We start from the raw sequence: 14923 nt of genomic DNA, 5'->3' as shown, positions 1-14923 counted from the left end.
CAGTACCTAAAGGATTCCTTCCCTGGAATTTGTTCAAATTCTCCCTTCCTTGTTTGTCAAGAGCACAGTGCTTTTTAGTAAGCTTTCCCAGTTGTCCTTCTACTTCTAAAAAAGTGCAACAATCTACACAGACAAATGTACTTATGGCAACCTGCAGATTAGAAGTACTCAGTTTATCCACACAAAAAGACAAGCCACTCATGCACTGGCATGAATAGAGAAAAGCTCACAAAGCAATTACCAACAAATCAATTCACTGCATTCCTAAAAATAAAGATGCTCTGGGTATTTATTTTAATGGAAGTTCTTCTCCTGGAGTCTATGGTAACTTTCCTGTCCCTACTCCCTCACCAAATTCTGCAACACAGACTGAAGTGTTCATGCCCTACTCTTCGAGATAATCATACTCGGTTCTTCACAGACATAAAATGAGTATCAGAGAATCATAGAATCAATAAGGTTGGAAAAGACCTCAGAGATCATCAAGTCCAACCTGTCACCCAACACCTCATGACTAACTAAACCATGGCTTTAAGTGCCACATCCAATCTTTTTTGAACCCCTCCAGGGATGGTGGCTCCACCACCTCCCTGGGGCCACCTCATTGTGTGCTATGGAGTGCTCAGAAGTATCACAGTATCACTAAGGTTGGAAGGGACCTCGAGGAACAGAACACTCCTGAACACCTCCAGGGATGGTGACTCCACCACCTCCCTGGGCAGCACATTCCAATGATGAACAACTCTCTCTGTGTAGAACCTCCTCCTAACCTCCAGCCTAAACCTCCCCAGGTGCAGCTTGAGACTGTGTCCTCTTGTTCTGGTGCTGGATGCCTGGGAGAAGAGGCCAACCTTTGCCTGTCTACAACCTCCCTTCAGGTAGTTGTAGAGAGCAATAGGGCCACCCCTGAGTCTCCTTTTCCCCAGGCTAAGCAACCCCAGCTCCCTCAGCCTCTCCTCATAGGGCTTGTGTTCCAAACCCCTCACCAACTTTGTTGCCCTTCTCTGGACACCTTCAGTATGCATTTGTTTTAAAGAGTAGGTGATGTGGCCAGATTTGAAAACTGAATGAAGAATCCTAATCTCAGAAAAAGAATTCCCAAACTGTCCTTTTCTGAGAATTTTTGTAAATGAAGTCGTGCTGGGTTGCTTTTTGTTTGTTGAGGGTCAGGATAGAGCTAGGTAGATGCTTAGGTGCATTCTTTTAAGTTCAGAAGTGTGACATTTGTAATGAGTTTTAAATTACTTTCATGAGGACTGACAGTTAGTGCTAGTTCCCAGGGATTATGCTTTTTTTTCTTGTCCTTGTTGAGAGGTGTGCAAGCTCATATTCTGAGAACTAGGCCTGTTAAAATCCCTTGGGGGGGGTGGGGAAAAAGTTTGGTTTCTGTTGAAAACTGAACACTTTGGCTGAGAACACAATGCAACACTCCTTGAAAAGAAAGCCAGAAAAAAAAAGTAGTATGTGCATGTAAGCTGCTGAGTAACCCAAGACTTTAAGCTTTGGACCATAGTATTTAAAGGTTTTATTGTTTGTTTTTAACCTTCTCAAATACAAGGACTCTGAAACACCTATCTGTGAGGATACTGCATCCTGAAGTTTAGCACTGCTCAGTTTAGGAGGATCTCTCAGAAAATTGCTAAAGTCAATTTGATTATGGACACTGACTTTGGAGAAACAACACTTCAATTCTGTATTTAATTTTTTCACTGTTCCTCAGAGATTAGACATCAACTGACTGAGTGGCAGAATCCTGGCCTGCATCGGGAATAGTGCGGCCAACAGGAGCAGGGAAGTCATTCTGCCCCTGGACTCTGCCCCTGGTTAGGCCACACCTTGAGGACTGTGTCCAGTTCTGGGCCCCTCAATTTAAGAAAGACATTGATACACTTGAATGTGTCCAGAGAAGGCCAATGAGGCTGGGGAAGGGTCTGGAGCACAGCCCTGTGAGGAGAGGCTGAGGGAGCTGGGGTTGCTTAGCCTGCAGAAGAGGAGGCTCAGGGGAGACCTTATTGCTGTCTACAGCTACCTGAAGGGAGGTTGTAGCCAGGTGGGGGTTGGTCTCTTCTGCCAGGCACCTAGCACCAGAATAAGAGGACACAGCTTCAAGCTGCACCAGGGGAAGTTTAGGCTGGAGGTGAGGAGAAAGTTCTTCCCAGAAAGAGTAATTGGCCATTGGAATGTGCTGCCTAGGGGGGTGGTGGAGTCACCATCACTGGAGGTGTTCTAAAAAGGATTAGATGTGGCACTTGGAGCCATGGTTTAGTTGTCAGGAGGTGTTGGGTGATAGGTTGGACTTGATGACCTCTGAGGTCTTTTCCAACCTGATTGATTCTATGATTCTCCAGGAGTTTTCATAAATGCATCTTTTCTATTGTGTGTCAAGAAACCACAAAAATCATCCAAAAATTTGAGGGAAAAGCAAACAAGAAATTCTACACAGAGAGAGTGATTGCCCATTGGAATGGGCTGCACGGGGAGGTGGTGGAGTCACCATCATTGGAGGTGTTCAGGAGGAGACTTGATAGGGTGCTTGGTTTAGTTGATTAGGTGGTGTTGGATGATAGGTTGGACACGATGATCTTGAAGGTCTCTTCCAACCTGGTTTATTCTATTGTATTCCACTTTATTCAGCAACTGTTTGCCAAAGCCACTTAGTGAGTTTGTGTCTTGTGTCTGAGGAACAGCTGAAAAAATGAAACAAAGAATTGAAGCTCTGGCAAGTGGGTATCTCAGACTAGTTACTGAACCCTCTTTTGTCTTTGGAAGATAAAGAAAAATAAGTTAACACAAATTGTACTCAGTCCTCACGAAAAACTTCAATTCACCATTCCCACCACAACCTCTGCCCAGAAAAGGGAGCTGTGCATCACCAGTGAACTAAGCAAACTTCCATCCCACTTATGATAAACGTGGGCTGGTTCAGCTGCCACAACTGGGAAGTGCATGAAAGGTGCTACTTATGCTGATAGTCTTCTGCAGCATGAGAGACAGCTTAGTAAGTCTGTGGTTAAAAATAGTCCCACTCCATCTAACACCCAATATTTCAAACTGGTCATGCCAGCTCACCCTCTGCCTTCTGTCAGTACTGTGGTACATTTGATCCTGCAATGCACAGATTTGCTGAAAAATTTATTTGGTTGGGTTTTGGTTTGGGTGGGTTTTTTGTATGGGGTGAATTTTCTACTGCTTTACTTCCAGGACTAGCTCAGCCCAGGGCCAGAGAAGCATCACTGGCAAATGTATATACCTGTTTACAGGTAGGTTTTGCAATCAGCTTAAGTCAAGCTAAAACTGGCTCACCCAGACCTGGCTGCACATTCTCCATTACCTCTTAGCAGTTTTCATAACAGCACAGTAATGACTTCAGTTAGATCAGGTGACATACTCATGAAGCAAGAAGCATCCCAATTTACCTACTGGCCACACAACTGCGAGAGCTAATCCCAGAAAGGGTAAGGAGCTATGCTGGGGTTCCACTTTGGCTTTAGACCTGTTGGCAAAATCACATCCTTCAAAGCCAGCAAGACAAGTGTTTTCAAAGGCCATTCTGGTGTCCTCCTCCTCTTGCTACTGTGCTGCTTCCTTCTTGAGACATCTTCATCTTACCTTGGTCTTGAACAGCCTTACTAGCTCTGACCACACCATTTCCACTGGACCCCATTTTTGGTATCTCTCCTCTTAAAAGACACCATAAAGAAAACACTTCAAGACCTCAGGGCATCCTACAAGCGTAGGAAGAAATTACTAGATTTCAAAATTGCACAAGACAAATTGTAGTCTAATGTTACACCACGCACTGGGCACGGCAAGCCTGAGGGTTCAATTCAGCCAGGCTCTCTCTGACTTCAGAAAAAGCTTTCAGGTTATTGTAACACACCCCAGTGTTTCTCTCCACTACAAGGATGCACATTCCAATGGTGAACAACTCTCTCAGTGAAGAACTTTCTCCTCACCTCCAGCCTAAGCTTCCCCTGGTGCAGCTTGAGACTGTGTCCCCTTGTTCTGGCGCTGGTTGCCTGGGAGAAAAGACCAACCCTCTCCTGGCTACAACCACCTTTCAGGTAGTTGTAGAGAGCAATGAGGTCACCCCTAAGCCTCCTCTTCTCCAGGCTAAGCAACCCCAGCTCCCTCAGCCTCTCCTCACAGGGCTGTGCTCAAGGCCTCTCCCCAGCCTCGTTGCCCTTCTCTGGACACATTCAAGTGTCTCAATGTCCTTCTTCAACTGAGGGGCCCAGAACTGGACACAGTACTCAAGGTCATAGAAGTACCAATAAAAACCAGAGAAGTTGAAAATGTTCAATGTCCAATAAATGCAAAACAAAAACAGTTGAGGAAAAAGGCAGGAAACCTAAGTTATATCCTGTTGCCATGATGAAATGGTTGCTAACATTAACAATGAGCATGATTAAACTTCTCCAGAGTACAAGTTGTATAGGTCATCAATACAGTCCAAAACATAGGAAGACTGGGGTTGTTTTTTCATTAAGCTGAAGAAACTTCAGTGGTCTGGACAGAAGATTGTGGTGGGTTGATAACAGGAGTTATAAACAGCTCCCATTTGAAGTTATTGCTAGCTTTCTCGATTTGATACAGAATTAGCAATAAAGCTGAGCAGTGATGCTAAGTGCCATGGCTTCACAGAAAAATCAACCCAGCGCTTTCAGTTGAGAAAGGAGCAATAATGGTCAAGCAGTTAATGTTCAAAGGGATGGCTTAGTGCTAGCTGATATTTTGACTAAGAAACTGGAATATAAAGAAAGTACAATGTGGGCTATCTTGCATGTTTCAAGAACTAGAGATGTGCAAGCTCTATTCTTATGATTCATTTCGTGACTATTATACATACTGTCTTAATTAAAGATGATGCTGGTCAAAAAAAGGCCCTTTTTATAGTAACTCACATTTTTAAAACCTCAGGGGAGTGCCAATATGAAAATAAACCCTATTCCCTGGCTGCCTGCAACCTAGGAATAAGTAACAGAGGCAAGATTCATAGTTGGGGGAGAGGAGGATAAATAATACTCTGTTTCTGATACAATGTGGCTTATATTACTTGAATAAGGTTGGGGCAAGCCAGAATAAGGTTTTTAGAATACCAACAAAAGCAAAGTCATAACTAAAGATAAAAACCCATCTAGTAAATTACCCAGAGAGCTCTGGAGAGGCTTGGGAGGTAGATACTCAACTGAGCACAAGCTTCCGGGGTGATGCAGTTCCCGACAAGACTGGTACAATGGTCTCTACAAATGTGGAATATGCTGAGTAAGAAAGTGGAAGTTGCTTTACTACCACAACTGACCCTGCTGCAGCTGCCCAGTTCTCAGGTTCACTACTGTGACAGCTACTGTGCTCAGAGCAATGCCATGAAAACAGTTAAAGAATGAAAGTCACCAGTGGCATCCCCCAGGGATCAGTGCTGGGCCCTACCCTCTTTAATATCTTCATTGATGATCTGGATGAGGGGATTGAGTCAGTCATCAGCAAACTTGCAGATGACACCAAGTTAGGAGCAGATGTTGGTCAGTCAGAGGGCAGAAGGGCTCTGCAGAGGGACCTCGACCGACTGGACAGATGGGTGGAGTCCAATTTGATGGCATTCAACAAGTCCAAGTTCCAGGTGCTGCACTTTGGCCACAACAGCCCCATGCAGAGCTACAGGCTGGGGTCAGAGTGGCTGCAGAGCTGCCAAACAGAGAGGGACCTGGGGGTGCTGATTGACAGCTGCCTAAACATGAGCCAGCAGTGTGCCCAGCTGGCCAAGAAGACCAATGGCATCCTGGCCTGCATCAAGAATAGTGTGGCCAGCAGGAGCAGGGAAGTCTTTGTGCCCCTGGACTCTGCACTGGTTAGGCCACACCTTGAGTCCTGTGTCCAGTTCTGGGCCCCTCAGTTTAAGAAGGACATCGAAACACTTGAACGTGTCCAGAGCAGGGCAACGAGGCTGGGGAGAGGCCTTGAGCATAGCCCTATGAGGAGAGGCTGAGGGAGCTAGGATTGTTTAGCCTGGAGAAGAGGAGGCTCAGGGGTGACCTCATTGCCCTCTACAACTACCTGAAAGGTGGTTGTAGCCAGGAAGGGGTTGGTCTCTTCTTCCAGGCAGCCAGCACCAGAACAAGAGGACACAGTCTCAAGCTGTGCCAGGAGAGGTTTAGACTCGAGGTGAGGAGAAAGTTCTTCCCTGAGCGAGTCATTCGCCATTGGAATGTGCTGCCCAGGGAGGTGGTGGAGTCACCGTCCCTGGAGGTGTTCAAGAGGAGATTGGACGTGGCACTTGGTGCCATGGTCTAGTCATGAGGTCTGTGGTGACAGGTTGGACTCAATGATCTTTGAGGTCTCTTCCAACCTTAGTGATACTGTGATAGAACACATCTTAGGGAACGCCTCAAAAGGGTCAGTAGGACTGCAGCCCATGATACAGTGTAGGGATCTAATAATCATCAGCATACTACATAAACACAGACAGGTCTCCACTTGGATAGACATCTATCAAGATGCAAAGAACAAATTAAATTCAGGCTCCAAACAGGTTTAAGACTCAGACTAATTAGAATTTGGAGGCAACTTGCCCAGCTGTACAGTATTATCTGTTATTGTAAGATTTTGATTAGCTTCTCTTATTTTTTACTTTATAAGTAGTATGCTGGCTACAAAAAAACCCACAAAACCAAAACCAAACCCTCATTAAAAACCCCTCAATACCTGCATTAGAAGGTTAGATGAGATTTGCAGCCCCCTCTGGTCTTAAACTATGGAGCTAACCACGATCCACACAGCAAGATTCAACTTGCAACATTAAGCTTGCTAACTTGTCTGAGACCTCCCAGTTCTGTCCTCCTTTTCCAGTAGTACAATAAACAATAACTGATCTTTGAATGAACTCAGAAATATGAGCTTAGCCCCTGGAGTGATCCTGACTAAACTGCAGTCTAAGTCCCATACCTTTACAGACAATTAAGAACAATCTGTACCCCAAGCCAAGCCAAAGAGTATCAACAGAAACCCATAGGGAATAGAGTCAGATGGTAAAATCAGACTTCTCACTGGCATTATAAACAGCAGAAATTAGAGCCAAAGCTATCTACAGTCAGTTAAGCAGCACCAAGGAACACAAGGAGGTACCATGCTTCTTCAAACTTCCCAGGTAATTACAAATTGAACCACAGGAAGGGAGAGAAACAAAGATAAAATGAAGGCCTGCAGCTGGACTAATTCTTGCTAGAGCCCAAAACTCCCAAAAATTTTCTTTCAATTTAGCAGGAAGACTTCTCTCTGACTCGAAAGAAAAAAGAGGGGCAAAAAAAGGAGCAACCCAACTTTCACAGCCAAGACTTTTTTAACAAACAAAAGATCTCTGCAATAACCAGTAGCTCCCATCTTTTTAAACACCTCCACGGATGGTGACTCCACCACCTCCCTGAGCAGCACATCCCAATGGCTAATTACTCTTTCTGGGAAGAACTTTCTCCTCACCTCCAGCCTAAACTTCCTCTGGCACAGCTTGAGACTGTGTCCTCTTGTTCTGGTGCTGGTTGCCTGGCAGAAGAGACCAACCCCCACCTGGCTACAGCCTCCCTTCAGGAAGTTGTAGACAGCAATAAGGTCTCCCCTGAGCCTCTTCTCCAGGCTAAACAATCCCAGCTCCCTCAGCTTCTCCTCACAGGGCTGTGCTCTTTCAAACATATCCCAGACAATGTAATGACACTGGAGGATGCACTACATAGCAGTAACAAACCAGATTTTCCTTCCCTGTCATAGATCTTACCATTTAAGAAGAGCTGCAGCTCTGAACAGATTAAATACCTTTGGCAGTTCAGGCCATACAAGGCCACACATCAAGAATATTTTCCAAACAAAAAAGGAGTGGTACAAACAAAATCAATATGCTAAAGATCTCCCACTTGGATTGCAAATTAAAACATCCAAGCCCATCACAAAACAGCCTGCAAGCCTTCTTGTTTAGAAGATCCAAGGAATTTAAAGCCAGAGGGTCCACTGAAGTCATTTAACCAAAGGGCAACAAGTGCAAACAATATGAGTATGAGCAGCACTCCCATGATAGGGCTACACTGTATAAATGGAAGCAGAGCTTTCCATTGTATCCCTGGCATAAACCAAAACAGTGGAAGAAGGAAACAAACTAGCAAGGTCCAGTGTTCCTAGGCCACCCTAGGGTGCTCTGCATCTCTCATAGTGGAGCTACCATAGCACACTGTAAGACAGCCACTTTCACGTCCACCAAGACCTACACCCACAGGACTTCCTCTCTTTGGTTATCTATGTGCTTCACAAATGTGCTGAGGAACTCATGTGTGTGAAAGAGGTAGTACATCACTCAGGACTCGGAGACTTCTCAACATAGTATCACAGTATCACCAAGGTTGGAAGAGACCTCAAAGATCATCAAGTCCAACCTGTCACCACAGACATCATGACTAGACCATTGCACCAAATGCCACATCCAATCCCATCTTGAACACCTCCAGGGACGGTGACTCCACCACCTCCCTGGGCAGCACATTCCAATGGCCAACGACTCGCTCGGTGAAGAACTTTCTCCTCACCTCGAGTCTAAACCTCCCCTGGTGCAGCTTGAGACTGTGTCTTCTTGTTCTGGTGCTGGTTGCCTGGGAGAAGAGACCAACCCCTTCCTGGCTACAACCACCTTTCAGGTAGTTGTAGAGGGCAATGAGGTCACCCCTGAGCCTCCTCTTCTCCAGGCTAAACTATCCCAGCTGCTTCAGCCTCTCCTCGTAGGGCTTGTGCTCAAGGCCTCTCCCCAGCCTTGTTGCCCTTCTCTGGACACGTTCAAGTGTCTCAATGTCCTTCTTAAACTGAGGGGCCCAGATCTGAACACAATAATCTACACTTCTCTCTGTTCACAGATGTGAAACACCATGCAGTTATCCATACATGGAATTCAAAAGCTTGTATTTGGTCTCTGGAAAGACATTCAACTCAAGATGAAAACATCAACAGCTAGATAATCCACCATTGCCCTCCTTTTTTCATTACCATGATTCCTCACCCTCACCATTTACCACTTGTGCCTTTCAATATGACCCCATTCAGCTTCAATTCCCAGCCACTGGATCTTGCCATGTATAAACTGAATAAAGCACTGTATCTTGGTATAAGAATGGGATAGAGTAAGAATAAAATGGGATAGAGTAAGAATAAAATGGGATAGAGTAAGAATAAAATGGGATAGAGTAAGAATAAAATGGGATAGAGTAAGAATAAAATAGAATTAACCAGGTTGGAAAAGACCTTCAAGATCATCATGTCCAACCTATTCCCCAACACCATCTAATCAACTAAACCATGGCACTAAGTGGCTCATCCAGTCTCTTCTTAAACACTTCCAGTGATGGTGACTCCACCACCTCCCTGGGCAGCACATTCCAATGGCCAATCTCTCTTTCTGGGAAGAACTTCTTCCTAACATCCAGCCTAAACCTCTCCTGGTGCAGCTTGAGACTCTGTCCTCTTTACATTTACAGAAGGAATGACAGCAATAGTAGAAAACAGCGGGATCTGCACTGTCATACCAAACCAAACTCGTGATAAGGAGACAGAATAAATACCCTTTGAGACAAGAGTCTATCATGCAAGTTCAGCTTGCTTTCACATGGGAGTGAGGGAAGCCCACAAACTCAGTCTGGAAGACACAACACAAAACCTACCCAAAGCAGCCCCCCGCTTCATCAGTTTCCTAAAGCATTCATATTTTCAGCAGTGTTTCTGCCTCTTCTTACCAAAGTTATCTGAATCACTTCAGGCTGGGCCTTTCACAAATAAACAGGTCTTCAAGCACTCCAGTACTTCAGTAAGTTTTCACTATTACCAAGACCATCTGTCCTGAAACATTGACACTGTGTTCACATCTCATGGCACAACGCAAAGATGTAGAGCAAGAAACACTCCCCCTTCCAAAAAAGGGCCTCAAAAAACCCCAAACAAACAAAAAAACAACCACAGTTGAAAGCAATCCAAATTACTCAAAAAGACAGTAAGAAGCAAAAGTATCATTTAGAGTAAACTTCACAGTATCACCAAGGTTGGAAGAGACCTCAAAGATCATCAAGTCCAACCTGTCACAACAGACCTCACAGCTAAACCATGGGACCAAGTGCCACAACTGTGATAGCTACTTTCTCCTCACCTCGGGCTTAAACTTCCCCTGGCACAGCTTGAGACTGTGTGCTCTTGTTCTGGTGCTGGTTGCTTGAGAAAAGTATGGAAGGGGTTGGTCTCTTCTCCCAGGCAACCAGCACCAGAACAAGAGGACACAGTCTCAAGCTGCACCAGGGGAAGTTTAGGCTGGAGGTGAGGAGAAAGTTCTTCACCGAGAGAGTCGTTCGTCATTGGAATGTGCTGCCCAGGGAGGTGGTGGAGTCACCGTCCCTGGACAAGAGGAGATTGGACCTGGCACTTGGTGCCATGGTCTAGACATGAGGTCTGTGGTGACAGGTTGGACTCGATGATCTTTGAGGTCTCTTCCAACCTTAGTGATACTGTGATACTGTAACTAGAGCTGGAATGGGGCACTACCAGCAACTCAGGATCTCCATGAATTCAGTCCAAATGTATCTGCCACACTTTGCTGTTGTAGACAAGCAGAAAATGGCCTGAAAAATTTAACCCCCAACCCAAAAAAAAAAAATAAAAAAAAATTAAAAATTCAGATAGACTCAGAGAATTACTTTGGGTGGAAAAGACCTCTAAAATTGAGTCCAACCACTGACATGACAGCACAGCCATTAACCACATCTGTGCATTTCTGGTGCACCTCCAGGGATGGGGATTCCACCGTCTCCATGCCTGCCTGCTCCGACGCCTGATGTCAGGACTCTCGCAGCAAAGAAATTGTTCTAATATCCAGCCTAAAACACTGCTGGAATACTTTGGGACCATTTCCTCTTGCCCTCTCACCTGATACTAGGGAGAAGAGACCAATAATGATTAAAAAAAGAAGGCACCAAAATAAATCTAGGAAGATGCATGACATGGATAACAGTAGCACGGAACACAGGCAACTGGGAAAGACTGTGAGAGTCCTATAAAAAGCCTCAGGTTTATATGTATACAAATGGAAGGACAGATTATAGGCTCCAACGTCACCACTTACATAAGGATATGGTGCTATTTGCTTTAAAAAAATGGAAATCACTGAGTATTAAATGCCTCTGACCTTCAAACGTGACTGCAAACAGATGCACGACATTGTTCAGTGGGCAGGTCTCTGACAGCACAGCTCTGCTATAATGCAGAGTCCTCAAGCTTTTAACAGACACTCCAGAAACACTCCTTTAACAGCTTGTCTCACCACTAACATTAGAAACATCCTTCTCCTTTACAGCTTATCTGCACAAAGGGATTTTAAAAACTAAGGGAACAGCCACTAAAATCATAGAATCATGGAATCAATAAGGTTGGAAAAGACCTCAGAGTCCATCAAGTCCAACCTATCACCCAACATCTCCTGACAACTAAACTAATGGTTCCATGTGCCACATACAAGCCTTTGTTGAACACCTCCAGGGATGGGGACTCCACCACCTCCCTGGGCAGCACATCCCAATAGCCAATTACTCTTGCTGGGAAGAACTTTCTCCTCACCTCCAGCCTAAACCTCCCCTGATGCAGCTTGAGACTGTGTCCTCTTGTTCTGGTGCTGGTTGCCTGGCAGAAGAGACCAACCCCCACCTGGCTACAACCTCCCTTCAGGTATCTACCATGTGAATAGGATACAGGCAGATACTCAACATTTCCAAGAAAACAAACAAATTAAAAACACTTCTCAAGACCATAGTTAGAAAAAAGATATTTATTAGATATTAAACATTTAGGGTGGTGTTACAGCACACAATATATATGAACTTCCTTCCCCGTCTTCTGTTCACAAACTCAACTTCATACTCCACAGTAACAGCATAACATTGCACCAGATAGCTTAACTCCTGAAAAGTCAACATAAACGGTGACATTTTTGTTCACTATGTAGCACCCAAAGTCAGTTTGAATGAATAATAGTCCTCAATCTTTACAACATAAATAATGGGCCCCTCAGTTTAGGAAGGATGTTGACTTGCTGGAACGAGTCCAGAGAAGGGCAACAAAGTTGGTGAGGGGCTTGGAACACAAGCCCTATGAGGAGAGACTGAGGGAGCTGGGGTTGCTTAGCCTGGAGAGAAGGAGACTCAGGGGGGACCTTATCACTCTCTACAACTACCTGAAGGGAGGTTGTAGACAGATGGATGATGGTCTCTTCTCCCAGGCAGCCAGTACCAGAACAAGAGGACACAGTCTCAGGCTGCACCAGGGGAGGTTTAGGCTGGAGGTCAGGAAGAAGTTCTACACAGAGAGAGTGATTGCCCATTGGAATGGGCTGCCTGGGGAGGTGGTAGAGTCACCATCGTTGGAGGCTTTCAGGAGGAGACTTGATGGGGTGCTTGGTGCCATGGTTAGTTGTTTAGGTGGGTTGGATTGGTTCTTGGGTGGGACATGATGATCTTGAAGGTCTCTTCCAACCCAGTTTATTCTATTCTAATGTTTTTTTTCTAACAGACTGTAGATGTTCTTCATTCTGTTTTATAGTTTTAGATGGCCCACCTAAAATTCCCACCAGTTAAGAACATTTTCAAAGAGCATCAACATCCAAGGCTGGATCATGACTGAAAACCTCTGTCACTTCTGAAAAACATCAAGCTTGAGTCTCAAGCTTTAGCCTGGAGAAGAGGAGGCTCAGGGGAGACCTTATTGCTGTCTACAACTACCTGAAGGGAGGTTGTTGCCAGGTGGGGGTTGGTCTCTTCTCCCAGGCAACCAGCAACAGAACAAGAGGACACAGTCTCAAGCTGTGCCAGAAGAAGTTTAGGCTGGAGGTGAGGAGAAAGTTCTTCCCAGAAAGAATAATTGGCCATTACGATGTGCTGCCCAGGGAGGTGGTAGAGTCACCATCCCTGGAGGTGTTCAAATAAGGATTGGATGTGGCACTTGAAGCCATGGTTTAGTAACTCATGAGGTGTTGGGTAATAGGTTGGACTTGATGATCTCTGAGGCCTTTTCTAACCTTATTGATTCTATGATTCAAGAAACATGTGGCATCATTTAAAAAAGGAGAAAATCATTTTAAAAAGATCATTTTTAAAAAAGAGACAATTTTTTAAATCCCAGCAACAATTACAAACAAACAAGCAAGCAACAACAACAACAAAAACAACCACCCCAATCAAGCACCACAAATCCCCAGCCACTTCTTTGGGGCACCTTACTTTGCTACTTAACCTTCAGAATAGATGGGTCTGTTTTAAAGTCCTAAGTGAGCAGAGTTGGGAAAGAGAAAAGAGTGGGTAGTAGATGCAATCACATAGAGAGGCCTATAAAGTCTCTCCAGTCCCCAAGAAAACTAAAAGTGTTTTAAAGATGTTGTTTAAGGAAAAAGAGTACCATCTGTCTAGCAAAAACTGGAGTCTGGCATATGCACTGATCTTTTTCGTAGGCTGAAAAATCAATTCTCAAAATCTTTAATGTATCAGGTGACAAGTCCACATGTAAAAGGTTTCCAAAACAACCATACCCGTCCGCAGGAGCTCACGCATGCCGTTGACAAGAGGAGCGATTGGTACAAGGGCAAAAATACGACGGGAATTTACATGTTGCCGGTAAACATTCCTCCCACCGCCTGACCAACACATCAGAAAAGGCAAACCCTTTCCTTTCAAAATAAACCCCACGCCACTCAGGGAGCACTGAGCTGGACCGGACCAGGCCCGACCTGCAGGCGAACCGCAGGCCGGTACCAGCCAAATGAAAAGCAGAAACGTTTACTCCTCCTCCGCCGAGCCGCTTTCCCCGGGCTGCCGGGCCGCAGCCCCCTGGGGCGGCGGGGGCGGGCGCCGAGCCCGGCGATGCACAGAGCACCGCTGCTCAGGGACACCGGTGTCGCGGGCAGCACTCCCGGGAGGCTCTTCCCGCGGAGGAGCGGCTGGGCCGGGGGCAGGCAGGCCCCCACAGCCTTGCTCACCCCCAAACCCAGTACGGGGCGAGACCGCCTCTGGGAAGGACGACACAGGAGGACCCGAGGCAGACTGCCCTCCCTCGTCGCCACCGACACCCGCATCGTCCTCGTCGTCCCCTTACTCCAGTTCAGATCGGATCGGTTCGGCCCTGCCCTGCCCGCCCCGGCCCATCGCCGCTGCTCACACCCAGGCCGGCAGCGGGGGGCGGCGGCGCACCTCCCGCGCACCGCGCCCGCTGGCCTCATAGCCCCCTTCTCCCTCCGGCGGCGGAGCGTCGTCCCGGCCGCGCCCCGAGCCCGCACGTCGCGGCAGGCGGCGCCCGGCGGGGTGGCCTCACCTCGGGGTGCAGGATGGGGACACAACCCGCTTCTTTCTCGTACTCCTCCAGCGGCGCCGCCATCTTGGTGCGAGCCCGCCACCCGCTGCATGCCGGGTAGTGCGCGCGCGCCCGCCGCCCCTCCTCCCCATGCCCCTTGCGCGCTCGCGTGCACGCGCGCCCCCGGCACCGAGCCGGGGACCCGGGCGGAGTGCGGCGCCTGCGGCCTCGGCGCCTCCGGCTCGAGCCGCCCGGGCGCGGCCGCTCCCCAGCGGCTTCGGCAAGGGCGGTGCCAGAGAGCCGCCTCCGCCGGGAGCGGCGCACGCAGACGGGGCCGAGAGCTGCAGCAGCGGCCTGGCGACGAGCCTGCGGGCGGTTTTCAGGGCGGAGAGCTGGCACGGCAGGGCAGCCGCCCTCCCTCCTCCTCTCCCCGGGAGGCTCAGGGCTTTTTTGCCGGCTCTGTAGCAGCTCTCTGCTTCTCTGTCCGCCTGCCTCCCCGAAACAAGGCAGTGCCCGCACCGGCCGAGGGCCCGGCTTGACCCCGGGGCTGCGACCTGCAGGCAGCCGCCAGCCGAAGAGAAAA

General features: G+C 47.2%; 1 protein-coding gene across 1 annotated transcript in view; it reads right to left on the bottom strand.

The window, feature by feature from the left end:
* Positions 1 to 14476, bottom strand: part of ZDHHC17 (zinc finger DHHC-type palmitoyltransferase 17) — an 89526-nt gene extending 75050 nt beyond the window's left edge. Inside the window, exon 1 of the mRNA XM_054173849.1 lies at positions 14362 to 14476. Coding sequence (XP_054029824.1) covers positions 14362 to 14424 — 63 coding nt within the window. The 5' untranslated portion in view covers positions 14425 to 14476. The remainder of the gene's footprint in view (positions 1 to 14361) is intronic.
* Between the last annotated feature and the right edge of the window lie 447 nt (positions 14477 to 14923).

The sequence above is a fragment of the Dryobates pubescens genome, chromosome 27 (assembly GCF_014839835.1).
Source record: "Dryobates pubescens isolate bDryPub1 chromosome 27, bDryPub1.pri, whole genome shotgun sequence".
NCBI lineage: Eukaryota > Metazoa > Chordata > Aves > Piciformes > Picidae > Dryobates > Dryobates pubescens.
This window is presented reverse-complemented; position numbering and strand designations above follow the sequence as displayed.